Source organism: Balaenoptera borealis (assembly GCF_965194805.1).
Source record: "Balaenoptera borealis genome assembly, chromosome: 19".
NCBI classification, from domain to species: Eukaryota; Metazoa; Chordata; class Mammalia; order Artiodactyla; family Balaenopteridae; genus Balaenoptera; species Balaenoptera borealis.
In genome coordinates, this window is record NC_138878.1 from 61,403,058 (window position 1) to 61,430,005 (window position 26,948).

A 26,948-nucleotide genomic window follows, 5' to 3' on the forward strand; every position below is an offset into this window, starting at 1 on the left:
AGAGAGGGGGCGGGGCTTTGGCGTAGCCAATCAGCTCCAGCAGAGCAGGAGCGAAAAGGCGGGAAAAAGAGGAACCAAAAGAAGGCTGAGGTGGGGCCAGGACCAGGAGGGGAAGGTGGGCGGAAGGAAGAGCCGGCCTTCAGGTGACGTTGACCCGGCCTCCAGAGTAGGGGTGACCCTTTGTCAGGCAGCATCACCCCCAAGTGTCACCACCCCCCTTCCACGTCCTTAAAGGGAAGACCCCGATTCTCTGAAGGTAGCTTAGTGCCGGGGGCACGACCTCCTCATTCTGAGGGGACAGCTGAGTTCCGAGCCTATGTTCCCCACACATCTGAGGTCCAGACCCCCGACTTGAGGAAATACACTTTTATGAAGGTGGACCTGAATTCTGAGGGGAGGCCCTGATTCTAAGGCCATCACCCGCAATCACGAGGACAGCCTAAAATCTACCCTGAGCTGCCTGGGGTCTCCACTACGGGTGCTGTCACCCCAAAGCCTGAAAGGGATCCCCCTGTTTCAGACCTCCCCGGGGTTCTGATCGCCATTCCAGCACCCCTAGTCCCTCGAAAATCCCATTAACACAGTCCTTAAAATGGGCCCTCTGGCTCCTGTGTCAGGGCATCACCCCAGTATCCTGCCTTCTCCCCGCTCCTTCTCCCTGGCCTGGCATCTCCCCACCCTGCACCTCCACCTCTGGGGCCCCGGCAGCCGCCTCACCCTACAGCCTCCTCAGCCTGCATTCCTGACTAGTGGGACCCCAGCAGCTCCCTCACCCTGTACCCCTACCTCTGGAATTCTCAGAAGCCCCCTCCCCCGGCACCCCAATTCATGGGACCATCAGCCCACCCTCTCACCCTGCACCCCCATCTCTAGGACCCCTACCCCAGCATCTCCTTCACCCGTGCACCGACTCCTAAGAACCCTCACCCTATATAACCCCATCCTGGGACCACAAGGACCCTCCCATCCCCTGCCCCCTACTCCTGGGACCCCTGGCAGCCCCTTTACCCCGCACTTGGGACGCTAACCATCCCCCCACCATCCCTCTTGTCTTGCAGCAGCTGAGCCCCGGGGTGGGTCTGGAGCCTCCGGACGGCAGGGCCCAGCAAGCAGCGCCCAGCATCCCTGCTCCGGCCTCCCAGGGCCTGGGCAGCAGAACGGCAGGCATGCACATCCCGGAAAGCCTCCAGGACCTGGCCGACAGTGAAGCCGTGCAGTTTCTCAAGAGGCCAAAGACGATCACGCGGATCTTCGCAGGGGTGAGGCCTTCCTGTGGCCCGGCTGCCCCGTGGGTGACAGGAAACAGGTGTCTCACCTCCCAGACCCAGAGCAGAGAGAGTTGGGGGGGGGGGGGAAGAAGGGGTCAGATGGGGAAAATGAAGCCAAAGGGAGCTCATAAGGGAAGTCACCCTTTACTGAGCATCTAACTATAGGCCCTGCGCTATTCTGAGCACTTATTAACTCTCCTGGGAAGAAACAACCCTGCAAAGTGGGTGCCATGGAGCCCCATTTTTGAGAGAAGAAAACTGAGGATCAGGGAAAGTTAAATAATTTTTTTAAGGCTGTGCTGTCCAGTTTGGTAACCACAAGCCACATGTGGTTATTCTAATCTAAACTAAATAAAATAAAATATTCAGGGACTTCCCTGGCAGTCCAGGGGTTAGGACTCTGCACTTCCACTGCAGGCGGCCGGGGTTCCATCCCTGGTGGAGAAACTAAGATCCCACAAGCTGCATGGTACGGTCAAAAAAAAAAAAAAAAAAAAAGAATTCATTCCTCAGTCACAGTGGCCACATTTCAGCCTGGCGGCTCTCATATTGGACAGTAAGGATCTAGAACATTTCCATCATGGTGGAAGGTTCCATTGGACAGCGTTGGCTAAGGTCACACAGTAAGAGGCAGGGAATCAGACTGGGGTCTGTGAGATGCCAGAGCCCATTCATTTTCTACCTCTCAGACAAGGGACCAGGAGAGGAGCAGGGGCTGGGGCCTCTGGGGGGAAAGATGCACAGAGGTAGGAAGAGAATAAGAATATGTAATGCAGACCTAAGATGCCAGAGGGTGGGTGCTCACTATGTGCCAGGCACAGTGCCAAGCAAGGGATTTACCTGCATTCGTTTCATCATCATTACCGCATTCGCGAAGAGTCAAGACACCTGGGGTCAGATCCTCATTCAGCCCCCGACTTTGCTGTGTGACCTTGAGCCGATCACTGCTCCTCTCTGGACCTCAGTGCTTGAGGAGTTAAAGCTGTGACTGTGGGCTTTACACTCTGCAGCCTCCACGGCACTCCTTTGACAGAGTTGGGAACCGAGGTCCAGGGAGATGATGAGATTTGATCGGGGTCAGGAGAGTAGGTGGGATGCCCGGAATTGAATGCAGGGTCCTATTCCAGAAGGATCGATCCGGCCTGACTGAGAATCCTGGTTCGGCCACATGGTCTCCATGTAGAGTGACATCCTCCCCTGCTTGCCTGGGTTGGTCCTGGCGTAATTATCAGCGGCACCTCCTTTGATTCTCAGAAGTGCCCCGTTTTATTTGATAACTTCCCTGGTCACCCCAGGTCTGTGTGACCTTGAGCAAGTGACTTGATTTGTCTGAACCTCCACACCCTCCTGTGTATAGTCCTTCCCGCTCACCAGGAAAGACTGTGTGTGAAAATGAAATCAAGGCCCCTAAACTGATTAGCGTGCACCTGGCAAGTAGCCATCTTTCCTTCCATAGCGATTATTATTATTTTTTAAAATTAATTAATTAATTTATTTATTTATTTATTTTTGGCTGTGTTGGGTCTTCGTTTCTGTGCGAGGGCTTTCTCTAGTTGCGGCAAGTGGGGGCCACTCTTCATCGTGGTGCGCGGGCCTCTCACTATCGCGGCCTCTCTTGTTGCGGAGCACAGGCTCCAGTCGCGCAGGCTCAGTAATTGTGGCTCACGGGCCTAGTTGCTCCGCGGCATGTGGGATCTTCCCAGACCAGGGCTCGAACCCGTGTCCCCTGCACTGGCAGGCAGATTCTCAACCACTGCTCCACCAGGGAAGCCCGATAGCGATTATTATTGGGACCAACTTGTGATCGAGGAGAGAGGGATGGGTTTGGGGGGCATAGGGTGGTGGGGACTCATGTCCATCGTCATTCTCACCCAAAGGAAGAGGTGAAAAGTGCATTCCACATCCCAGTTCCAAGTCCCTCGCTGTCCTTCGCTCTTCCGCTCCTCACCACGACCCTATGACGTGGGCATCATTACACCTGTTGGACCCAAGGGGAAACTGAGGCTCACAGAGGTTGAGCGACTTGCCCAAGGACGTCACCCAGCTGGAGAGCGAGTCAGAAGGATGCATGGGCTTGGCTTCCGATGCTTCAGCAGGAAGGGCGGTGGCGAGGGAGAAGGGGGTGGGGAAGGGCTGGGGGGAAGGGCCTCCGACCGTGCCAGACGTTTCAGTCACGGACTTTGCCTGCCGCCTCCCTCCTCCCTGCCCCCTGGCCCAGCTCCTCGGCAGGGAGTCTCCGGGCAGCTGGTCCTCCCGTCCTTCGTCCTTCTCACAGCTGCCTGCCAGCTGGTGCCATAACTAATGAATCTTTGCTCCCTCCCTGGGGACAGGCCAGGATGGGTGTGGAAGGAGGTCGGCCTCGGACTTCAGAGGCTTAGGGTCCCTCCGGCCCAGCCAAGCCCCCTTCTTGCATGTCCAGCTGCAGCCCAAAGTTTTTGGGGTCAGTGGACAGACAGCCCGCGGGCCTGGAAGTCAAGGGGGCTGGATTCCAACCCCCTCCCCCCATGACTAACCTTGAGAGGACGCTTCCCGTCTCTGGCCAGTCATGAGAATTACCATCAGGGGCAGGTGCCCACGTCTCTGCAGCACAGAGACAGACCGGGAAACTGAGGCTCCAAGAGGTGAGCAATTTGCCCAAGGCCAGCCACACAGCTGTCGGAGTCAGACGCGGCTGGCTCTTTCCACTGCACCGTCACGGCTTTCAATTTATCACCTGTGAAAGGGCGGTGGATTAGTAACCACGACCACGCGGGGCCCCCGGGGCTGCAGGGAGGGAGCGCAGGTAAAATGAATCCGGGCTCAAAAATGATCAATGGGCCTTCCCGTCCTTGACCTGGCTCTGCCTCAGACCAGCAGGGCAAGACGCTCCCCTTCTGCGGACTCAGTGCTGCAGCCCTGAAATGGAACGGATGTGAATACCCTCCCTTAATGCTAAAGTGCTGGACAAAAAGAGGGACTAGTCATTATTATTATTATTATTATTTGTTCTTTTTATTCAGAGAAGGCAATTAAGGCAAAGGAGAGAGGAGAATGGACAGAGGCTGAAGAGTTTAGGGGTCCATCCTCTGCCTCTCCCGTCCCCACTCTGAAGGGCAGGGCAGGAGCAAAAAAGAAGGGCCGAAGTCATTCACTCTTTCAACACATTTGCAGAGGTCCAGTCTGGTGCTGGGTGCTGGGTGTAGAGAGAAGGGGCCCACATGCAGCCTGTCCAGGAGGAGTTCAAATTCTAATGAATTACCTTCCCCTTGTCTCCTCCCTCCCTCCTGTCCCCAGCACTACCACATCCAATCAATCACCAAGTCCAATGTTGCGTCCTAAATATCACTGGCTTCCCCAGAGCCCTGGCCTCAGCCTTTCTGCCTGGGCCCTCCCATCCATCATGACCAGGGAGATTTTCTCTAACTCCCTGTCTGACGCTGGCCATCCTCTGCTCAGAACCCTTTCATGCATAAAATTAAGTCCAAGCTAGAAAATTAATTTTTGCCAGGGCTCCCAAGTCCAGGCCCCTCGGTGTGGTGTTCAAGGCCTCAGAGGGTCTGGGCCCTGCCTGTGTTTCCAGCCTCACCTCACACCAGATCCCTCAGATGAGATTTGTCTCCAACCCTTGCAGGAGCTTCACTCTGCAGCATCTGGCTTTTGCACACATGGTTTGGCCGGCCTGGAATGTCCTTCCTCCTGTCTGCCTGCAAAACTCCTCATTCTTTTTTTTTTTTTTTAAAGTTTTATTGGAGTATAGTTGATTATAGTTGATATTGTGTTAGTTTCAGGTGTACAGCAAAATGAATCAGTTATACCTATACATACATCCACTCTTTTTTAGATTCTTTTCCCATATAGGCCATTACAGTCTATTGAGTAGAGCTCCCTGTGCTATACAATAGGTCCTTATTATCTATTTTATATATAGTAGTGGGTATATGCCAATCCCAAACTCCCAATTTATCACTCCCCAAAACTCCCCATTCTTTAAGGTGCAGTTCAGATCTCACCTTACTTCTTCCTAAATCCGGCCCCCTGACTTCAGTTCCTGCTCAAACCTTGACTCTCTCCCTGAGCGCAGGCCCCAGCCTCCTCCCCAGCCTCCCAGCCTCCAGTCTCACTCACTCCAGTCCAACTCTGCATGGCCCCACAGGGGTCTTCATATACCCGGAGCTGACCCTGCTCCTCCCCTGCTCTCAGCCATTCCATGACTCCCTACTGACCCTCCGACAAGATCCCACTCCGTAGCCTTTCTCACCCTGCAGCGTTCCTTACAGGCCTCACCGCATCCAGAAAGCCCTCCTGGACCAGCTCCCACCCCCCATCACATACACACACTGGTTCCTTCCATAACTGGTGTGGCCCCTGCCACGCTGCATTGTGACCATCTGGGACAAATCACTTGGGCTTCAGATTGTCACTGAATCTCATTGATGGGAACCCCTGCCCTCAGGACTTCTGGTCCAGCCGGTGGCAGCATATACAGCAGGGGTTAAAGCAGATTCAGGAGCCAGACAACTTGGGTTCAAATCCAGGCACTGCCTCCCACTAGCTGACTGACTTTGGGCCACTCTTCACCCTCTCTGTGCCTCAGCTCCATTATCTAAAAAAACGAGGGTGCCCACATCCTAGGGTGGTTGTAAGGATGACACAGGCTAGTGCTTGTGGAGTACATCAGTGGTTTCTTAAATGAACAGGGTCAGGTGGACAGTGCCACCCCAGTGTGCTCTGTGCCGTGTGTGCACAGACAGAGGTGACAGGGCTAGCATATCGGTGAGGCTGCATTTGCTATTTTTTTTTTTTTTTTTTTTTTTTTTGGCTGTGTTGGGTCTTCATTGCTGCACGTGAAGACCTAGTTTCTCTAGTTGTGGAGAGCAGGGGCTACTCTTCCTTGCGGTCGCAGGCTTCTCCTTGCGGCATCTTCTCTTGTTGCGGAGTCCGGGCTCTAGGCGCACAGGCTTCAGTAGTTGTGGCACACGGGCTCAATAGTTGTGGCGCGCGGGCTTAGTTGCTCCACAGCATGTGGGATCTTCCCGGACCAGGGCTCGAACCCGTGTCCCCTGCATTGGCAGGCGGATTCTTAACCACTGTGCCACCAGGGAAGCCCTGCATTTGCTTTTTTTTTTTCTTTTTTTTTTTTGGCTGTGCCGTGTGGCATGTGGGATCCTAGTTCCCCAACCAGGGCTCGAACCTGTGCCCCCTGCAGTGGAAGTGCAGAGTCACCACTGGACTGCTAGGGAAGTCCCAGGCTGTATTTGCTTTTAAAAAAAAAAAAAAAAAAAGCCTTGGGAATTCCTTGGTGGCCTAGTGGTTAGAATTCAGCTCTTTCACTGCCGTGGCCCAGGTTTGATCCCTGGTCGGGGAACTGAGATCTCACAAGCTGTGTGGCGTGGCCAAAATATATTAAAAAAAAAAAAAAGCCTTGAAGCAAAAGGTGAATGTTTGTTAGGTACTGAGTGTTTATTACACTTCTCTCTGTACTTTTATATGTCTTTGGAATATTTCACAAATTCCTTTTCTTAAATGGAGAGGAATTAGTGGAGCCGGGAGAGAGGAGGAAGAGGTGGCAGCCAGAGGGAAAGACTTGAAGGCAGAGAGAATCAACAGGATAGCGGATACTTATTGCCCTCTCTTCCCGTATCCCGGGCACAGTACATTTCGTATTGGTACTTGGGTTTGGGGGCAGAAGGCGAGCGTGAGCGAGGCAGGGGTGAGTGGGGGGGAGATGAGGGGCTGGGACTCTGTCCTGGGGCTGCTAGAGAGCCATGGGGGTGCGGGGCTGGGAGCTGGGAGGGGCAGGGTGTGGAAAGAGCCCCTGGGGGGCCGTGTGGGGAGACTTGGAGGCAGGGAGGCCGGGGAAGAGGCTGGGGCAAGGGCCCAGCGGGGAGGACGAGGCCTGAGCTGGGATGGAGGAGAGGGGCCGAGAGGCAGCGGGAGGATGGCTCTGGGCAGCTCTGAGGATGTGATCGGGAAGGAGGGGTCAGAACCACCAGGAGGGTGAACCACGCCCAGTGATGGGGACCCGCCCAGGAGGATGAGCCCGTCTGGGGAGATGCTGAGCTCTGCTCCGGCCCCTGGGAACCCCCGTCCCGCACCCACAGGTCTTCTCCCTCATCGTCTTCTCCTCCCTGCTGACTGACGGCTACCAGAACAAGACCAACTCTTCGCAGCTCCACTGTGTCCTCAACAGCAGCAACGCGGGCTGCAGCTTCGCTGTGGGAGCCGGCCTCCTGGCCTTCCTCAGCTGCCTGGCCTTCCTCGCCCTGGACGCCCATGAGGGCCGCATCGCCAGCAGCCGCTTCAAGACGGCCTTCCAGCTCCTGGACTTCATCCTGGCCGGTGAGCCCCCCGGGCACTGCCCTTGACCACCCAGCCGGCCACGACCGTCCTCCACACGTGACCCAAGCTTTGTCCCTCACTTCTCAAAGCTCTTCTGCGTCCGCTGTTTCCTCCCGGGGAATCATTGCCCATCCCTTAGACTCAGGGTAAGGGTGATCTCTTCTGACGCCCAGACTAATTCTAGAAGCCTCTCTCCTGCCCAGCTTTTTCCTCGCATTCACCTCCCTTCTTCACAACCTTTCTTGAAAAGCCACCGGTGGCAGTGGCCAGAAGTAGGGTGCAGAGCGCAGAGTCAGACAGACCCAGGTTTGAAATCTCACCTCTGGCGCCTCCTCAGTGTGTGGGTTTTCTCCCCTCTCTGAGCTTCTGTAGAAGCTGGGATGAAAACTCTCACCTTCAGGGTTTTTCTGAGGATGAAATTCGAGAAGGGACTCCTGCAGTGATGTTGATATTTACCGGGCACATCCCATGTGTCAGGCACCACTTCAAGAGCTCCCCATGCCTGTCTCATTTCTTCCTCAGAACCACCCAGGGAGGGAAGTCCTGTTCAGATTCCCATTTCACAGAGGAGGAAACTGAGGCTTGAGGAGGTTGGGTAATGGCTGCTGAGTGGCAGATCCAGGCTTCCAAGCCAGGCCTGGCCTCCTAACCAATGCTGAGCACCCTAGATAGAGCCCGGCACACAGTAAGCGCCAAATAAATGCTCGTTCCTTTTCCTCAGGCCCCAGGCTCCTTCCTCTCCCTTCTCTGCACCTGCCCAGTTCCAGCAACTTAGGGCTGGGAGGGCCCCTAAAGGTCACTGAGTCCAGTGCTGTCCAAGAGAAGGTTCTGTGAGGACGGGAATGTTCTGTGCCTGGACTCTCCAACACAGGAGCCACGGGCCACGTGTGGCCGCCGAGCACTTGACGTGTGGCCAGTGCCACCAAGGGGTGGAATTTTTTTTAATTCTATTTTAATCGATTGGAATTTTTGATTGAGTGAAACATAAAAAGCCGCAAGTGGCTGGCGAGGCCCGTAGTGGACGGCACACCCCACTCCAGGGGGTGTTCTGCGGCCGGCTGGGAGGGAGAGGCCGCAGCAAGACCCCAGCCCCCAGCCCCAGCCACCCTTCCTGAGCCCTCTCTCCCCACCTCACACCCCCCCCTCCACCCCTCTTCTCTCCCTCGACCCCCCAGCCCTCTGGGCAGGCATTTGGTCCGTGGGATTCTGCTTCCTGGCCAACCAGTGGCAGCGTTCGCCGCCCGGACAATTCCTCCTGGGGAGCGGCAGCGTCAAGGCCGCCATCACCTTCGCTTTCTTCTCCATCCTCGTCTGGGTGAGGAGTGTCTTCCCTTCAGGGCGGGGTGGTGTGAGTTAAGAGGGCTAGAACCTTCCACCCAGCTCCCCAGGACCTCCGCAAGCCCCTTTTGTGACTTTGGGCAAAGAGGGAAGAAGGCGCCCCTTCCTCCCAACAGACGCAGCCCAATTGTGGGCACCTTCCAGTGAGCTGTGGCACAGCTCCCGCCCGGGCCAGCCCCACCCACGCCAGCCTCCAGCTCGCCCTCCTCTGCCCACAGACACTCCAGGCCTACCTGGCCCTCCAGGACCTCCGAAATGATGCTCCAGTGCCCTACAGGCGCTCCCTGGACGAGGGCGGCGTGGTGCTGACCTCCCTCTCCCCGCCGTCCGCCGCCAGCCCTGTCAACACGCCCACCACCGGTCCCCACAGCCTGAGCTACACCAGCTCTGCCCTGTCCCCCCATCTGACCACTCCGAAGGCCCCCCGCCTCACTATGATGCCCGCCAACTAGACCGCCTCATCCACGCCAGTAAAGAGAGACCCCTCCCTCCAGAAGGGTTTCTGAAAACTGCCCTGTGTCCTTCTCATATCTGTTTCTCTCCAGCCCCTCGAGCGGCCAGGGGAGGGGGGGAAATCCTATGGGGTCTCCTCAGGGGTCTCTGTAGCGGGTCCCATTTCCAGCCCACCTCCTGGACTCTCCCTCTGAGCGCCACCTTGATAGCTAGGCGCGGCGACAGGAGGGAAACCCTTTTTACAGGCCTGTGACACAACGAGCCCTTTACTCCTTGCACTGGCCACGGGAGGGAGGCACGAGGTGCCCCACTGTACAGCTGAGGAAGCTCAAGTTCAGAGACAAGATGCTTCCGCCCGTGGAGAGGGCTCTAAGGAGAACCAGGGCCAACACTGGGACCGGCCCTGTCTCCAGGGCCCACATCCTTTAACTCACCCCAGATGACAAGGGACCCACTCAAACCCATGCCATGGGAGGAGTGGTTAAAGGAACAGGGGATGGCAAGTCCATGACTGAGATCGGGGAGATCCTTGTCTTCAAATATCTGAAAGCTTGTCTTAGGGAACCCCAAAACTAATCGGGGACTCATGCTTGGGCCACAAAACGCTCCTGCCTGCAGGGACCCAGCAGGTAACTCCAGTGGGTGAAGTACCCATGAAGCAAGTGGTGGGGCAGGGGCCGAGTCTGGGAAGGGGAAGCCTTCACTCAGCACCCAGCGTTCAGTACCACAGCCCGGGGGTGTCCAGAGCAACGCTGTCCAGGACTTTCCTAGTGGTCTGGCGGTTAGGACTCCACGCTTCCACTGCAGGGGGCACAGGTTCGATCCCTGGTTGGGGAACTAAGATCCCACATGCCACGATGCAGCCAAAAAAAAAAAAAAAAAAAAATTATAGAGCAGCACTGTCCAATGGAAACAAAGTGTGAGCCATGGGGGGCAGCATTTAAACTTGCCAGCTGGCCACGTGAAGAAAAGTAGAATGAAACAAGTGAAATGAATTTTCATATATTTTATTCAACCCAGTATATCCAAAATATGATCATTTCAACATGTCATCGGTATAAAAAATTAGCCAGGTAGCTTACATTCTACTGCACTAAGTTTTTGAAATCCTTCGCCTGTTTTACACGGACAGCACACCTCAATTTGAGGTCACCACATTTCAAGTGCTAATGGTCACCGTACTAGATAGTGCCGCTCTAGAACCTTCTAGTTTTTCTAGAACCACCGGACATCCGTTTCTTTTTATGTGGAATTAGTTGGCAAGGAATACAAAAAAAAAAGCGTAATGTTATGCTGGCCAAACCAGACACACCCACACAGGGGCCACAGTGGCTGCAGAGTATTCATTTACAAACTGGGAAAAGCAATGTGAGTTGTGGGGAGGCAAATGTGGGCTCCGCGGTCCCCTTTTTTGGTTTCCTGTGTGGCAGTGCTCAGTGCTAAGGGTGCAGAAAGAAGCAGGCTGTGGTCCCTGTGGGCACCTGGAGGAAACGGCAGCCGTGCGGTGGAGCGGGCAGTGTGCCGGCGTGGGAAACGGGAGGACCCAGAGCTCTGGTCCTCACTCAGTCACTAGCTGGACCACCTGGGCTGTGTCACTTAATCTCTCTGGGCCTGAGCGGGGCTGGCTGTCAAACTAGAGACTTGGACGGGATTTAGATTGATGGTTTGAGGGCTGCGTTCAAAGAGGTGCCCCCTCCCGACCCTGAATCAACCCAAGCAGCCCTGCTCCTGCATTTTCCATATGAGGCTTCTGGACAAATTCCTCTAAACAGAAGGTCCGTTGGCTTAGCTTACAAGAAAGAAAGAAAAAAAACCTTTGAAAAACCCCACAGCAGTGGCTAAACATACAGGATCCAGCAGCAGGAAGCCAGGGTACCAACCCCACCTCTGCTGCTCACCCGGCTATGCCTCGATTTCCTCCCCAACAAAGCGAGGATTCTCTGAGGGTCCCACAAGCTCACCCGTGTAACGCACATTGCCTGGCGCTTATGAAACGCTCGGAAACGCCAGCTACCTGCCTCCTGAAGCTTCCAGAGCCATCCTACGGGAGAACTCAGGAAGGTCTCAGCAGACATCTAGGGCATTTGGCGAAATCGGGGCAAAACTCCAAAAGCTTACAAGGGCCAAGCAGGTAACCCAAATGAAGGAAACAGGCCAGGTGTGAAGCCAATCTGGAGGGAAACATGGAAAAGATTTGACTTTCCTTTGAACTTCACAAAACCACAAAACAACAGCGTCAGCCCAGTAAGAGATGGTATCGACCCCTCAGCCAAGTCCTGGGGACTTGGTGGTGGAGGGAGGGGAAGCTCATGTCCCAGCCATTCACTCCAGCCATCTGTTGCCACCCAGACACGAGGACCCGGCATTGTCAGACTGATGGGGTTTTTTTCAAGAGAAGCCAGAAATCCCGATTTTAATGTGAAAATCTGTTTGTTTGTTTTTTTTTAAACCAAGGTTTTTTTTTTTTTTAAATTACACTATACTAGGTGTGCTTTATTTATTTATTTATGGCTGTGTTGGATCTTCATCTCTGTCCGAGGGCTTTCTCTAGTTGTGGCAAGCGGGGGCCATTCCTCATCATGATGCGCGGGCCTCTCACCATCGCGGCCTCTCCCGTTGCGGAGCACAGGCTCCAGACGCGCAGGCTCAGCAATTGTGGCTCACGGGCCCATTTGCTCCGTGGCATGTGGGATCCTCCCAGACCAGGGCTTGAACCCGTGTCCCCTGCATTGGCAGGCAGACTCTCAACCACTGCACCACCAGGGAAGCCCCGAAAATCTGGTTTTTAAAGGCCAGCAACCAATTCCATTTTTTTTTTTTTTAAGAAAACATAAAGCAGTTCAATACAATACAAAATGATGGGGGGACAGGGGCTGTCCCTTGGTGACTTCCAAATCACAGGCTCTTGGAGGTTGTCCTCTGCAACACTTAGATTAGGGAGAATTGTCAGGGAAGTTCTGTGCCAAGATAAGAAGAATCTTCGAGATTTTTTTCCTCCAAAACCTCTTCCCTGGTGGAGTCATGAGGAGTCAGGGTGCAGCTCAGAGTCTCAGGAAGCCCAGTTTCTCATCTTCCTGCTCCTCCCAGGCCTGGATCGCCTGCGGGTGGTAGACGGGATAAAGCAGAAGCAGAGAGAGGGGCCAGGGTGCTGGGTGGACCCCACAAACACCAGAAGAGAGGGCAAGGAGTAGCAAAAGAGAGGCGTCGTTTTCCTCAGTTTATTTCAAGAGAACAAAGAATCAACCATCAATTCTGTACAAAAACGTGGCCATAGAGCCACGGTGACCCTTGGGCCAACCCCCTTCCCATGCGCCCCTAAATTGCCAAAAAACAAGGACAAGACCAAAAAACCCAAACTCTGGAAAAAATTATTATGAAAAATCAGGGGAGAACTTCCCTCCCCTCTTCCCTCTCCCCAATGCAGAAGTTTGGGGTGGGGGGAAGGGGGGTTGTGTCCATGGCAACGCTGGGAGGTCTGGCAGGCGGGTGTCGGCAGATTTAGTGTTTGGCAACCAGTGGGGCTGAGGGGTTAGGATCCAGAAGGAAGCCAAGGGGCTCGGGGGAGGGAAAAGATCTCCAACCCCGCCGTGCCCCACAGGACACTCGAAAACAGTTTATAAAAATTGGGGCCAGAGAGTAGAAAAGAAAGGAGTCATCAGAATCAAAACCTAAATAGTGGAAAGATTTTTTTTTTTTCTTCTCTAAAAGGCAAAAAAACTACAAACAGCCCAGGTCCTGAGCTCCCCCAAGACTTGGGTCCTCCACTGCCCCCTGAAACCCGGCAGGAGCAGGGCTGGGGAGTACCGAGAGGTGGGTTCTTAAAAAAGTTCCCCTGGATGGGAAGGCTCTTCGTCTTTCGTCGCCTTCCTCTGCCTCTCGCAGCTGCCCCGAAGAGGGATGGCGAGGACCAGGGCTACGCCGGCAAACTCAGCTTCTTCCCCTTGAGGACTGGGAGGAGAGAAAGGGGGCGGGCATGACCAAGGGGTCCCTCACGGAGGGGACAGCCTCCCACGCCCACAGCAGGGGCTTGGATGCTGGGCTGGGCAGAGATGCAGGAGGGGCAGCCCCAGGACTCCAGATTATCAGCTGGGGGTGGGGCCGGGGACCAGGCTCCTGGCCTAAGGGCTGAGCCATGGAGCCCCGGAGGAGGCCCCATTTCTCCTAATGCTGGCTGCTCCTCTTCCATCCTGGAAGGGCTGGAGGCCTTGGCTCTCGGGGCGCGCTGGGGTCAGAAGGCCTGGCAGGGCTGGCTGGGCGAGACCACACCACCCGCTTCTGCCCTCCCAGCCTTAATCCTCAGGGGGCGTGGCTGCCTTCAGGCCTCTGTCCTCCTGTCTCCTCTTCCCTTCACACTGACTGACTGAACTTCTAAGGTCTTTGCTTTAATCATCATCTCTAAAAGGCCTCCCCCGACCACACCCCCCTCCATGTAAAGTAACCCCCTCATCCTCCACCACTGTTCACCAACACATCCCTGGTTTCTTTCTGTCATTGCCCTTCTCACTGTTTGCAATCATCTCTCTTGTTTATTCACCATCTCCCCCGACTACAATACAAAGGGAGGGGAGGGCCTTGTCCATCTTTTCTCCTAAGGTTGTATCCCCAGAGCCTAGCCCCGGCCAGGGACACAGAAAGTGCTCCATAAATTTGTTGGTTGAATGAATGAATGAATCTTGGTGGGCCTGAGTCCCTGAGGGTAAGGACAGAGGTCCATCAGCAGAGAGGAGGCCCTCCCTTCTCTGAGAGCTGCTGGGGGCCTGGGAGACGGGAATTCTGGATCTGTTACGGGTGTGAGACTGAAAGACTTTGGATCTGGAACCTTGGGGCAGGAGGAGGGCTTAGGACACATTCCAAGAGAGGAAAAGTCAGAGGCCACCCCTGCCCCTCTCTTTGTCCTATCTTCCGTCGAGGGATACAGGGCTGGGGAGATGAAGCTGGGGCCCCAGGGAGGGTGGGAGCTGGGGAAGGAGCCCCACCAGCCGGCCCCCCACGCTGGCTACCTTTGGTGACGTAGAGGTAGAAGAAATCACAGTAGAGGACCGTCTGGACCAGGCCCGCCACGATGGCGATGAGGTCGAAGAAGCCTTCGAAGTGGTAGCGCCAGATCCAGTTGAAGAGATAGAGCGTGCGGTAGACACCCAGCGCAAACAAGTAGTGGCTGGTGATGGTCTCCGCCTCGCCCGTCTTGCTCACCATGAACAGCTGCGGCAGGATGGCCACGGACTCCAGGTAGATGGAGAAGGTCCAGAGGATCTGCGGGGAGGCCGGGGCGTGGGAGCAGAGGGCAGGACGAGGCGGGAGGGGACAGGGCAGAAGAGAAGGGTGAGGATGGCAGACACTGTGGTTACAGGCGCAGTGATGTTGGAGCGTGGGTGACAGGTACCACGACGCCTGCCGGGCACTCACTGTGTGCCAGACACCGCTTTCCTGCCCCACCTGTATTCTCTCGTTTAATCCCCACGATGACCCCATGAGGCAGGTACTATTATCAGCATCCCCTTCTTTTTTTTTTTTTTTTTTTGTTTTTTGGTTGTGCCGCAAGGCTTGAGGGATCTTAGTTCCCCGACCAGGGAGGGAACCTGGGCCTCGGCAGTGAAAACACCAAGTCCTAACCACTGGACCACCAGGGAATTCCCAGCATCCCCTTCTACCGATGAGGAAACTGAGGCCCAGAGAGGGTAAGAGACTTGCCCAGGACGTGGCTAGGAAGCGGCAGAGCTGGGATTCGAACCAAGGGTTCTGAGCCCGTGTTCGTGAGCACTTTGCGATTACGCCTCTCCCAAGGGCGGCCCAGGTTGGGATCTCGGCTGTGAGATGTCCCTTCTATGAGATCCTGGGCAAGAGATCCAGATTCTCGGAGCCTCTGCTTCCTCATCTCTAAAATGGGGATGATTTTGGGAATTCCTTGCGGTCCAGTGGTGAGGGCTCCGTATTTCCACTGCTGAGGGCCTGGGTTCAATCCCTGTTTGGGGAACTAAGATCCCACAAACCACGTGGCACAGCCAAAAAAAGAAAAAAAGAAAAAAAAGGGGAATGATTTTCCTGCCCTGGTAGGGGCAACATTCAATGTGCAATCTTTAGAGACATAAATCAGACTGTGTCACTCCCTGGCTTAAAACCCTCTTGTAGGGCTTCCCTGGTGGCGCAGTGGTTGAGAGTCTGCCTGCCAGTGCAGGGGACATGGGTTCGAGCCCTGGTCCGGGAGGATCCCACATGCCGCAGAGCAACTGGGCCCGTGAGCCACAACTACTGAGCCTGCGCATCTGGAGCCTGTGCTCCGCAACAAGAGAGGCTGCGACAGTGAGAGGCCCGCGCACCGCGATGAAGAGCGGCCCCCGCTTGCCGCAACTAGAAAAAGCCCTCGCACGGAAACGAAGACCCAATGCAGCCAAAAATAAATATAAAAATAAATAAATAAATTAAAAAAAAAGACTTAAAGAAGAAATACATGGCGAATATCTTAAAAAAAAAACAAAAAACAAAAAACAAAAAACCTTCTTGTAGCTACTTCTTATCACATCCAGAATAAAACCCAAGTTCCTAACCTTGGCCTTCAAGGCCCTCCTCGATCCAGGTTCATCTTCTACTCCCTCCCCTCGCCCTCCAGGCTACAACTACCTGGGCCTTCCATCTGGTCCTCCAACACACCATGCTCCTTCCTGCCCCAGGGCCTTTGCACTTGCTGTTCCTTCAGCTCTTCCCCCAGACAGTCACATTCTGCCTCTTCCACCTGCTTCCAACCTCAGCTCATCAGTCGCCTCCTGAGAGAGGTCCTCCCTGACCATCCTTCCCCCTGGATGGTCACATCCTCTGTCTTATCTTCCTCCTGGCAGCTCTGACCAGACTGTGAGCTCCATGAGGCCCAGGAGCCTATATCTTGGGCACCCTGTGGGCCCAGCACCTGGCACAGTGCCTGGCATATATTCGATGCCTGGATGAACGCATGAGTGATTGGAAGCAAGGTCCCCAAGTGCTTGTCACAGGCCACCATTTAGGGAGCAGCGACAAGCATCATTCGTGAGCAGGACAGGGCATCACAGGAGGGAGAGACGAAGAGATGGCAGACAGCTGTCGGCCCCTTTTCAGTCCTCAGCTCCCTGAAAGTCCCACCTGGGGTGACTTGTGATCTGTAGACCCACCGAAACCTCCGCTCAGACAACAAAGCCAGCTGGCAGGTGTGGTTCCTCCTGGGTTGTTTTGGTTTGTGGGAAGGAAGTGGGGACCATCAGCATGTATTCCTAAGAACTGACGTTTATATAGCATTTACTACATCCAAGGCACTGTTCTATGCACCCTACAGGTATTAACTGGCTTATGCCTTAACCCTATGAGGTAAGTCCTATTGTTATCCCCCTTACACAGATGAGGAGACTGAGGCCCACGGGATCAGTAACTCGTCCAAGGCCACACAGCTAAGATGCGGGTGGAAACAGATTCCTACCCAGGCAGCTAGACTTCAGGGCTTGTTCCCATAATTACTCAGAATCCACCAGTGAGGTTCTTAGTATATCAGGTTAGTTGAGGCTCTCAGGAAACATACCCATTAAATTGATACATACCGATTGTTAGCCTTGGGGAGTAGAATCATGACGTAAGAGGAGAGAGAAGGTCTGTTGCATTTTACTTTATCTATTTGTGACGTCTGAATTTTTAAAGAATTGTTTCCTTCTATGATTAAAAAATAATTTTTCAGCATGCACCTATTGATAGCATGGGCTTTGAAAGCAGGCAGACCTGGGTTCAAATTCTGTGAGGTCTCCCCTCTGAGCCTCACCTTAGTCCTCCAAGAAATAGGGATGAGGATGTCCACTTCCCCAGGAGGCCGAGGGATCAGACGGGATGATGACGGATTTGGAATGGCCAGCTCAGAGCAGGACACACAATCGGTGCCAATACTTTGCACAAGTGACCTCCCCCCACCCTCTGAATGAGGGAACCACACAAGCTGGAGTCAAGAAGCCTGGGTCCTGGTCCGGCCTCCTCCACCTGGAGCAAGCCCCACTGCCTTCCCCCAGCCTCAGTCTTCCCATCTGCAAAATGGGCCCAGCTCAGTGGGTGCTCCATGCAAGGTGATGCTGATGATAAATTTGCAAAGTCCAGGCCCTGCAGCCAAGCTTGGGGTTCCTGCCACAGTGCAGTGCAGCCTCCCTCTGACATTTCTGGGACCACTGGGTCAAAGTCATCCTCAGTCAGATTTGTCTAGCCTGCAGGGCGCTTTTAGAAATAGATCTGGAATCTGTAGCCAAAATTGTAAAGTGAGATCCCTCAGGAAAACTCCTGAATTGTGGCTTGTGTTGAAAACATCATCACATCTGGCTGCTCAGGGGCGGCTTGCAGAATCTTAGTTCCCCGACCAGGGATCGAACCCGTGCCCCCTGCCTTGGAAGTGTGGAGTCTTAATCACTGGACTGCCAGGGAAGTCCCAGGGCCAGCTTCTTACAAGGCAGGAGTTAGTGGTCCTGGGGGAGGAAAGACTGCTCTGAATTTGATTCCTGCCAGCCCCAGGAGGCAGATCGCAGATTTAGCAAAGGCCCTCTCAAAATTCCTCCCAGGAATTTGTACAGGTCCCACCAAAATGCCATGCAATAAAAACTATGACAGCTGACGTTTAGGAGTAAAAGGATCCACATGGTCCTAAACACTGCAGGCACCGAACAAACATGGACCGCACTTCCTACCTACTGCCAGACACTGTGCTTTACCAATATTAACCCCCATCAAAACCTATGAAGTAGGAACTGATTATCCCCATTTCACAGACAAGAAAACTGAGGCACAGAGAAATTACATGACTTGCCCAAAGTCTCACAGCTGCTAAGTGGGCTTCAAATCCCTGTTCTCTGGCTCTAGCGTCTCTGTGTCTAACCACTAGGTGATGCTGTCTAATCTCAGTAAATCCTCACAATGACCTGATCTCGACTTTACAAATAGGGAAACTGAGGCACAGAAAGGTCAAGTTCCATGCCCAAGGTCATGCTGATAGAAAGTAACAGATCCAAACCCAAGTAGCCTGGCCCCCCAGAGCCCCGTTCCCAACTCCTGAACTATTCATTAGGCCAATGACTTTGGAAGAGTCATTTCAACTCCCTAAGCCTCAGGTTTCTCATCTATAGAATGGGGCTGCTGTGAAAAGTAATGAGTTAACGTATGTGAAATGCTGAGAGCAGCGTCTGGCACATAGTGAGGGCTGCTGATGTTACATTATTATCATCTGACTCCAGAGCCCCTGTTTTGAACTTTAGGTCCTAAAAGAAGGAAGTCTGAGCAAACCCTACAGAAGGAAGCCTCTGAGTGGGTCCACTGTCAACTGCTGTTCTCCCACAGCCCACCCCACCACTACAGACCCTGCAGGTGGCCTACCTCTAGAGGGGTAAAGTCATGGTTGACCAAGAACGCCAGGATGGCCGTGGGAACAACGAGGAACTCCACTCGGAATGTGTCGTGGTTCCCATCGTAAGTGGCTTTGAACTTGCTGTAAATCATCCAGACCGTGGTGAAAGAACAGGCGATGTAGACCACCTGTCGAAGGGGAGGATGAGGAGGGTGCTTCAGCTCCAAGCACAGGGTCTGAGCCCCCAGTAGACTTAGACCCAGCCCCTCCCCCCCTCAGACCCAGGAGTCCAGGCCCCCAGCCTCTCCTCCCTCAGGCTTAGCAGTCTGGACCCCTAGCCCCTCCTCCCTCAGACCCAAAAGTCTGGGACCCACATTCCCTCCTCCCTGGGACCCTCCCTCCCCGGCTCCCCCCTCAGGAGGGCCCGGCAGGTTAGGAAACGCCTTTACCTTCATGCACGTGTTGTAGAGTGAGATGTAGTTGGTGAAGAGGTCCAAGTAGCGGGCAGTGAACACAACAGCAAACAGGACCTGGCTCTTCCCCGAAATCCCTGTGGTCCAGAGAAATGGGGATGGGGGAGGCTGGAGGTGGGCTGCACGGCCAATAAACCGAGGCCCAGGGCCCCGGGCGAGCCAGAGGGGCTCCGGAGTGCAGCTGTCCCTGGAGGCCTCCCCAGCCGCCGGCCTAAGCAGGGCCCTTTCCCACGGCCCACAGCCAGGGGGCAGCCCGGCCCCAAAGCTACTCCAGCCCGAGGCTCTGTCCCAGGCTAGGCCTCGTGGCCCCCTCCGGCCCCCTCAGTGTCCTCCCACAGTCCGGATCCAAGGTGGAGCCTCGGGAGGACCCCACTTGACCTCAGCCCTCCGGAACAGGTCGCCTACCTCCCGCTGCCTTTCTGGCGGCCACAGTCCACGTCACCAACTCCCAGCCGCCTCCCTGCCTGCCACAGCTCCCTGTTCCCAGCCCTGGGAACCCTAAGGCCACCCAGATAGGGGCCGGGGGAGGCTGAATTGGGTTCCTGGAGCCACCCCCACCAAACTGGATGCATCCCCAGTTTGGGGAAAGGAGCTGACCCCCTGGTGACCCCGGACCTGGAAGGCGGATCCTCAGCAAGCAGTGGCGGGGAGGGACCCGTCCCCCGATGCCTCCAAACCCTTCCCCGAGTCCTGGAATGTCTCCCGCACTCTCCCCCCTTCTCCGGCCCCGGTGGGCGTCTCACCGGCACACGAGCGGGACTTCCAGATTTTGAGCAGTAGCAAGATGATGGCTAGGAGGTGGGAGAGGTCTCCCAGGAATCGGAAGAGATTCATGGTTGAGGGGATCTGGCAGGGCTGGGCTGGAGGGAGTCAGGCTGGAGGGGGGCTGCCCCTCGGGGCTGCTGTTCTGGCCGGGCGGCTGGGCTGGGGGGCGGGAGAGGTGCCCTCGGGTGGGCTCCGCTCCGGGGAGGGGGCTCTGGGCGGGGGCGCCGAGGCCGGAGCTGGTGGCCGAGCCAGAGCTAGGAAGAGGGAGGCGGGCGGGAGGGGGAGGAGTCCGGGCGGGAGGCTCCGCCCCCGAGGGCGGAGTCCCGGCTCTCCGGCGCCCCCTACCTCGCACCTCCCCGCTTGCAGAGTTGGCGCCGAGTTTACCCCGGCAAGGCCGCCTCCTAGGAACTTGCGGGGTCGCTGGGATCGGAAACTCGCAAATCCGGCACCAGTTCCCCCAAAGCAGTCTGTGCCTCTGTAAAGGTTGCAGCCCAGCCGCACAGATTCTGCCCTTGACAGCGATTCGGGAGGCAGGTCTCTGAGCTTTAAAAATCCTAGACAGGGACCCAGAGGCTGGCTTTTCAGGGGCCTCCAGCTCCAATCCACTCAAAAGACAAGAGAGCAGCCCCCAGTCCCTCTCTCAGACTCAGAAGTCTGGGTCCCCAGCACCTTCATCCCCCAGGACCCAGGAGTCCAAGACCCTAGCCCCTCCTCCCTCAGACCCAAGAGTCTAGCCCCCCTTCCTTGGGACTTAGGGTCCTACCCAACAATCTTGTGTCTCAAGCATCCTAGACCCAGGAATCTAGATGCACAATCCCTTCCTCCCTCTGGGACCCACAAATTCAGGCGACCAGTCTCTTCTTTTTCAGAGGTGTAAGGCTTCACTCCTGCTCTCCCAGACCCTGGAGTCAGCAGCCCACAGCTCTGGCTCCAGCCCCTCCTCCGGAGCTGCCCCCTCACAGGCACACATACACACTCTCAGGAGCCCAGGTGTCCTGCGCCACACTCCACCACAGCGCTTTATAGAAGCGCTGGGCCTAGCCTCTCTAGCAGGAAGGGCAGGAGCTGGACAGCTGGCCTTGAGGGCCAGGAACAGGCTGTGTCTGGGGGGGAACAGGCTGTGTCTAGGAGGGGACACACGCTGCTTTCCTCCTGGATGTCTGAGTACCCACGGGTGATGGACGTCAGGGTCCATCAATAAAAGAAGGGGTACAGAGGTATTAGTTTCCTCAGATTGCCGGATGGATTTGGTGCCTGAGGGTGACATCCATCAGTCTTGGATTTGTGGGCCGCTGAGGGTGGTTTGTGTTAAGGGGTCAGTTTGTCTGAGTGCCTAAAAGGGACTCAGGCCTGGAGGAGGGGGCCCAGATTACTGCGTAGCAGTGGAGAAGGGAGCTAGGGGCTTGGACTCCTGGGTCTGAAGGAGGAGGGGACTGGGGGCCTGGACTCCTGTGTCCTGGAGGAGAAGGGGGCTGGGGACTTGAATTTCTGGGTCTGAGGGAGGAGGGGGCTGGGAGCCTGGACTCCTGGCTTCATGATGGAGACCTAGTTTGCAGGCCTGGCCTTCTGGGGCAATAGAAGCCAAAAGATGGGTCCTAGCATGGCGGAGAACCAAGTCTGGGAATGGCCTCCTGCTTCACAAGCTTCAAAGTGGGGAGGGGGCCGAGGGCGGCAGCCCCTGGGCTCTGGAGTCCAGGTCCCAATCTGATGTCTCAGTGCCGGGGCCTGAGTCCCTGCCTGCTCCCCACCCCTTCCTCCCCGTTTTATTTGCAGCCCCTCACTCTCTTGTCCCAGGAGGAAGGCAGAGGCTGGGAGATGGGGAGGGGGGTGGCCCCCTCCCCCAGCCCTGGCAGGAGGAGGGGTCCCCAGGGAGGCCAAGAAGGGGGGCTGTGGGTCTCCCGGCAGGGGCGGACGGGGACTGAATGTTAATCACATCCCGAGCGAGCGTGTGTGTGTGTGAGAACAGAGCGAGTGTGCGAATCCCTCCCGCTCCAGCTCCTCCGAGCTGTGGCCGCCGCCCTCCGCCCACAGCCTCCCACAGCCACCGGTGCCCAGCTGGGGGGGTGTCGGCCCGGGTGGGTCCGCCCGGCCCCCAGGGATCTTTCGTGCGTCTGCCATCTGCCCGGTGAGGATCTGTGTGTCCGGGTGTCTGGGGCTGGGCTGCTGGAGGTGGGGGTGTGTCTGTAAGGGCTGCGGCGGTTGAGGGAGGGAGGGAGGGGTCTGTCCGTCTCGACCCTGAGCCACCTGCCTGGGTGCCGCGGGCCCCCCAGTTTCCTCCCTCCGAGCCCCCCCTCCAAACCCGGATGGATGGTGTGTACCTGGGCTCTGTGCCTCCTGCCTGCGTCCGGCCGGGCTTCTGGCGTCCCCGGCTGCCTGTGTCCTCCTGTCTGTCCGAACAGCCCCTGACGGCAGTGGCAGCCCGGCCCCATCAGACCCCCGTGTGTGTGTGTGTGTGTGTGTGTGTGTGTGTGTGTGTGTGTGTGTGTCTCCCTCCTCAAGCTCCGGGGGTGTTGAGGGGAATCCCAGGGAAGTGAGGTGGTGCGTGTGTGTATGCTGTGTGTTTCTGCCTGTATTTAAGAGTGGGGGAACGGGGGGGGGTCGTCTGGAGGTGGCCAAGCGAGGAAGGGGCGAGCAGTCCCCCCGACAGGCAGTCTTCCGCCCCTCAGGCACACACACACACAAGCCACCGGCTTCAGAGGTGACCCAGACAGACAGACAGACAGACACAGAAGCGGGAGGGGGGGAGCGCTAAGGGCACGGGGGTGGGGGGGTGGGGGGGGATGCGAATGAGCCAGGGAGAGGCGGGACCGGACACATGGACGGGGGGGAGGAGCCGGGGCTGAAGCGGCAGAGGGGGGCACCCCGGGTGGGCGGAGGGGGGATCCCCACGGGGTCGGGGCAGCGAGAGGACACCCCGACAGCCTCCGCAATGTCCGGGGCCCAACTTCCAGCGCAACATGTGTAGCAGCGTCCTCGCCTAGTCTGAGTGGCCGCAACCTTGGGGGACAGACAGGGCAGGACGGACCGAAGAAGAGGAGGGAGAGCCGGAGCCAGGGACGGGCAGGAGGTCCCCGCCACCGCCGCCGCCCCAGGGCCTGCCCCCCACCCCACCTCCTCCGCGGCTCCCTGAGCCCTCCGCCGAATCTTCGGGTCGCTGGACTCCGGTTCCGTTCCTGGCACCCTCGCAATACCCCCCACAGAACAGGGTCATGAAAAGGTAAGGCTGGGGTAGGGGATGCAGGGGTGGGGGTGGGAACGCGGACCCCCAGATCTAGGACAGGGAAAGTTGGCCAGGGGCCTCCGGGAAGGACGGGGATTGAATGGGGAACAGGGGTCTCTGGGGGACTCTCTGCCCCCTATCTCCTTCTCCCTCTCTGAGCCCTTTTTCCCAGGTCTCTACACCTCAGGTCTCCTAACCCCCCATTTCTGACACTTTGATCCCTCTCCCCAGCCCCATGCACCTGACGCCCCATTTCCCTCTCTATCCCCCATCTCTCCATCTCACCTTCCCTCTGCCCCCCCACCCCCTGCCCGCATCAGTCTCCCCCCTCTCTCCTCTCCATCTCCCCTCCCTCCTCGGCTGTGAGTCTGCTATTAATACCTCTGCCAAGGACCTTGAGAGCATCCAGGCCCTGGCAGCCCTCACCCCAAGCTACCATCCCTTCCTCAAGGTTCTGGAATACCCTTCTAGCCTCTTCCAAGCACCAGGATTAGGGTGGGGAGAGAACAGGGCTGGAGGGGGGGAACGGGACGCCGTCTGCAGCACGACGCGAAGGTGGGGGGGCGGGCTGTTGATCGAAGTGGCCTCTCCTCTCTTCTGTGATGGATGGGGGGGAGTGATGGAGACAGGGACACACCAGGAATCTCTGCACCCTCCTCCTCCTCAGCTGAGGGACAGGCTGTACTGTGCATAGGACCTGAGTGGGGTGACTCCGGGCAACTGGAGCTGGGGGGTGCCCAGGATGCTGGGACAAATGGGGCTTGAGACCAAAAAGGGTCCTTTAAGGGAGGAGAGGGCTATGGGCCTGGATTCCTGGGTCCTGGGCATAAAGGAGGCTGGGCAGCCGGATTCCTGAGTAGGGGGCAGGAGTGAGCCGGGACTCCTGCATCCTGGGAAAGGATGGAACTGAGCACCAGGACTCCTGGGTCCTGGGGAAGGAGGGGGCCCAACAGCCAGGACTCCCGAGTCTATGGGAGAAGTTGGAGGATAGGGCTTCTGCCTCTGAGGGAGAAGGGGGCTGGGGGCGCAGTATCCGGAGCCCCTGATGGGGAGGGGATGGTGGTCTGGACTCTTTGGCCCCCTGGGGATGGAAGTGGGGACAGAGACTCATGAGTAGGTGGAGATTGGAGGCCCGGACAATGTGATCCCTGGGGGTGTAGGTTTGGGGGGTTGGAACGCCAGAGTCCCTCAGTGGCTGGGGACACTGCTTCTCTATCTGTCCCTGGAGGGGTGGGAGACTGCCCTCCCAAATCCCTCACAGGAAAGAATTGGGCATCCAGCCTCCTAAGAAGGGTGGGGCTGGAGCTGCCTTCTTGGGCTTCAGCAGGAAGTAGGACCCCGGGGTCCCCAAGGCCAGAGGCCAGGCAGGGGTGAGTCTGAGAGAGGCAGAGGAGGGGCTGAAGGGGTGAGCAGCCACCAGGAAGGGAGGGGAGAGCGTGTGTTATCCTGGGGTGGGGGTGGGGGCGCCAGGCCACAGCTGTGGGTTATTTTGGGGCAGAGGGGGGCTATTCTGAGCACTGATTGAGCCAGCTGCTTGGGGAAGGGCAGCGGAGAGGAGGGGCGAGGGGGAGCCAGGATTTGGGCATGCTGGGAGCCCCTGCCCCCATCCCTAGGGAGACAGTGGCCCAGGGTCCCTGGGAAGTTTGGAAGGGTGTGGGGGGTGAGGCCTCTAGGCAGCGGAAGGGGTGTGAGCCTTTCCCCTACCCTAGCTGTCTGTGGGGTGGATAGAGGCCTGCGCTACCATGGCAACCAGATAGGAGCCTGATTGACAGTCAAGAGTGAACCCTTCCTTGTCTGGACCCTCACCCCTTCGAGAAGCCCCTTCTATAGGCTCTAAATCCTGAGAACCAGGAGTTCAGGCCCCCAGTGCCCTCCTCCCTCAGATCCAGGAGCCAGGAGTCTGGGCTCCCAGCCTGACCACCCCAGGCAGCTAGTATTCAACAGGAACACAGGAAGAGACGCTGTATTGCCTCTCATTTACTAAATTGCTCTGGGCTGGGAGCCAGGGACCCCCGCTCCCCCCAGCTCTCCACAGCTGTGCCCCCCAACCCCGCAGCTCAGACTGGCCCATGACTCTTTCTAGCTCTCATTGAGAATGGGGGGACAGGGACAGGAATACGGGGCCAAAAATGGGTTGGGGGTTGTGCTCAAATGGAGGGGTAAGGTCGTGGGGGGCATATTCTCTCCGCAGGATGCCCCACTAATTTCTTTTTCTCTCTCTTTCTCTCCCCCCACACACCTGACCCCTTTTCCCTTTCTCTTTTTTTGTTCCCCTTCACTTTTTCTTCCTTTTATTTTTGATCCCTCCTGCCACTCGCCTTCCTGGCCTTCCTTTCATGTCTGTGCTGGGCACCTCCCTGGTGGGGGTCTTGCTCTTTGCCTCGCTATTTCTGTCTTCCTGTGTTTTCTGTCTGCTCTGCCTGCCTCCTCCCTCAATCTCTGATTTTGCCTGTTTCTCCATCTCTTGTGTGCGTGTCTCTTGGTGGCTGTGGGGTCTCTGTCTCCATCTTCCTGGGTTTCTTTCCATCTTCCTCTCTCTGTCCAACTTTCTCGTTCCTCTTATGTCTCCCACCTTCCTTCATCTATCTCTGCATCTCTCCTGCCTCTCATTCCCTCCCTATATCTGTCACTCCGCCTTATCTCTCTCTGCCTCTGTTACTCTGAGCCTCTCTATCCCTGTCTGTTTCTCCTTCCATCTCCCTCCTTCTCCCCATCACTCTCTCTCCCTGACCATCTCTCTGTGACTGTTTTCATCTCTTCCTATCTTCCTGGGTCTCTCTCTGCTCCTGTTCTGATCCCATCTCTGTGGGTCTGTTTCCCATCTGTCCTGTCTCATTGTCCTCCCCCTTCCTACCTTGTCTATCTCTTCTCCCTACCACTGTATCTTCTCTGTCCCCATTACCCACCTCAACTCTCCCTGTCTGTCTCTCCCTTTGCCTCTGTATCTCTCCCTCGGTCTCTGTCTCTCCTTTGCTTCTGTATCTCTCCCTTTGCCTCTGTATCTCTCTATCACCCCAACCTTTCTCACGTCTATCTCTGAGTCCCTCTCTCCTTGTATCTCCCCTTCTCCGTGTATCTCTTCCTATACCTTGTCTCCCTGTCTCTGTCTTTCCATCTCTGTGTCTCTCATTCGTGTCTCTCTCTGCTCCCCGTGTCTCCCCGTCTCTGCGTCCCACCCTCCTCCGTGTCCCTCCCCGCGTGCTTGCGCGCTTAGAGGCCGCCCGGCAGGGCCCGCAGGCGATGCGCGGCGCCGGTGGCCCCCGCGGCCCTCGGGGCCCCGCTAAGATGCTGCTGCTGCTGGCGCTGGCCTGCGCCAGCCCGTTCCCGGAGGAGGTGCCGGGGCCGGGCGGGGCCGGCGGGCCTGGCGGGGGCCCCGGCGGGGCGCGACCTCTCAACGTGGCGCTCGTGTTCTCGGGGCCCGCGTACGCGACCGAGGCAGCGCGACTGGGCCCGGCCGTGGCGGCGGCCGTGCGCAGCCCGGGCCTGGACGTGCGGCCGGTGGCGCTGGTGCTCAACGGCTCGGACCCACGCAGCCTCGTGCTGCAGCTCTGCGACCTGCTGTCGGGGCTGAGGGTGCACGGCGTCGTCTTCGAGGACGACTCGCGCGCGCCCGCCGTCGCGCCCATCCTTGACTTCCTGTCGGCGCAGACCTCGCTGCCCATCGTGGCCGTGCACGGCGGCGCCGCGCTCGTGCTCACGCCCAAGGTGCGCGCAACCCGCGGGCGGGGCGGGGGCCAGAGGCTGAGGGGCGGAGCCGGGGCCCGTCGTGGGTGGGCGGGGTT

General features: G+C 57.0%; 3 protein-coding genes across 9 annotated transcripts in view; 2 read left to right on the plus strand and 1 right to left on the minus strand.

The window, feature by feature from the left end:
- SYNGR4 (synaptogyrin 4) lies at nucleotides 1-10,248 on the plus strand. 5 transcript variants are annotated; one of them, XM_082368686.1, is made up of 5 exons: nucleotides 1-172; nucleotides 1,059-1,259; nucleotides 7,349-7,586; nucleotides 8,762-8,901; nucleotides 9,143-10,248. In XM_082368686.1, exons 2-5 carry the CDS (start codon nucleotides 1,167-1,169, stop codon nucleotides 9,374-9,376), a joined length of 705 nt encoding a protein of 234 aa, XP_082224812.1. In that variant the 5' UTR covers nucleotides 1-172; nucleotides 1,059-1,166; the 3' UTR covers nucleotides 9,377-10,248. The 5 variants fall into 5 exon arrangements, with proteins under 5 accessions (XP_082224812.1, XP_082224813.1, XP_082224810.1 ...); XM_082368687.1 differs by having other exon boundaries at nucleotides 1,062-1,259; XM_082368684.1 differs by having other exon boundaries at nucleotides 22-90.
- A 2,333-nt stretch (nucleotides 10,249-12,581) lies between these two features.
- On the minus strand, nucleotides 12,582-20,165 carry KDELR1 (KDEL endoplasmic reticulum protein retention receptor 1). Its single transcript, XM_082368688.1, has 5 exons — nucleotides 19,925-20,165; nucleotides 19,158-19,258; nucleotides 18,738-18,896; nucleotides 14,378-14,630; nucleotides 12,582-13,325 (listed from the first exon to the last, which is right to left on the minus strand). Exons 1-5 carry the CDS (start codon nucleotides 20,013-20,015, stop codon nucleotides 13,291-13,293), a joined length of 639 nt encoding a protein of 212 aa, XP_082224814.1. The 5' UTR covers nucleotides 20,016-20,165; the 3' UTR covers nucleotides 12,582-13,290.
- A 181-nt stretch (nucleotides 20,166-20,346) lies between these two features.
- The window catches only part of GRIN2D (glutamate ionotropic receptor NMDA type subunit 2D), a 34,925-nt gene continuing 28,323 nt past the window's right edge, over nucleotides 20,347-26,948 (plus strand). The window contains exons 1-2 of one of the 3 annotated variants that reach the window (XM_082368578.1): nucleotides 20,347-22,071; nucleotides 22,898-26,871. In XM_082368578.1, the coding sequence (XP_082224704.1) occupies nucleotides 26,407-26,871 (465 nt within the window). In that variant the 5' untranslated portion in view covers nucleotides 20,347-22,071; nucleotides 22,898-26,406. Of the gene's footprint in view, nucleotides 22,072-22,269; nucleotides 26,872-26,948 lie in introns of those variants that run through there. The other 2 variants (XM_082368577.1, XM_082368576.1) reach the window with 2 other exon arrangements.

Bases quoted from the DNA above. Each gene is read 5' to 3' on its own strand.
- SYNGR4 (XM_082368686.1), top strand. From the start codon at position 1,167: ATGCACATCCCGGAAAGCCTCCAGGACCTGGCCGACAGTGAAGCCGTG. The intron at 7,587-8,761 runs GTGAGCCCCCCG...TCGACCCCCCAG, and splicing joins CCTGGACTTCATCCTGGCCG to CCCTCTGGGCAGGCATTTGG. The intron at 8,902-9,142 runs GTGAGGAGTGTC...CTCTGCCCACAG, and splicing joins TCTTCTCCATCCTCGTCTGG to ACACTCCAGGCCTACCTGGC.
- KDELR1 (XM_082368688.1), bottom strand. From the start codon at position 20,015: ATGAATCTCTTCCGATTCCTGGGAGACCTCTCCCACCTCCTAGCCATC. The intron at 18,897-19,157 runs GTAAAGGCGTTT...CCCCTTCGACAG, and splicing joins TCTACAACACGTGCATGAAG to GTGGTCTACATCGCCTGTTC. The intron at 14,631-18,737 runs GTAGGCCACCTG...GCCTCCCCGCAG, and splicing joins ATGACTTTACCCCTCTAGAG to ATCCTCTGGACCTTCTCCAT.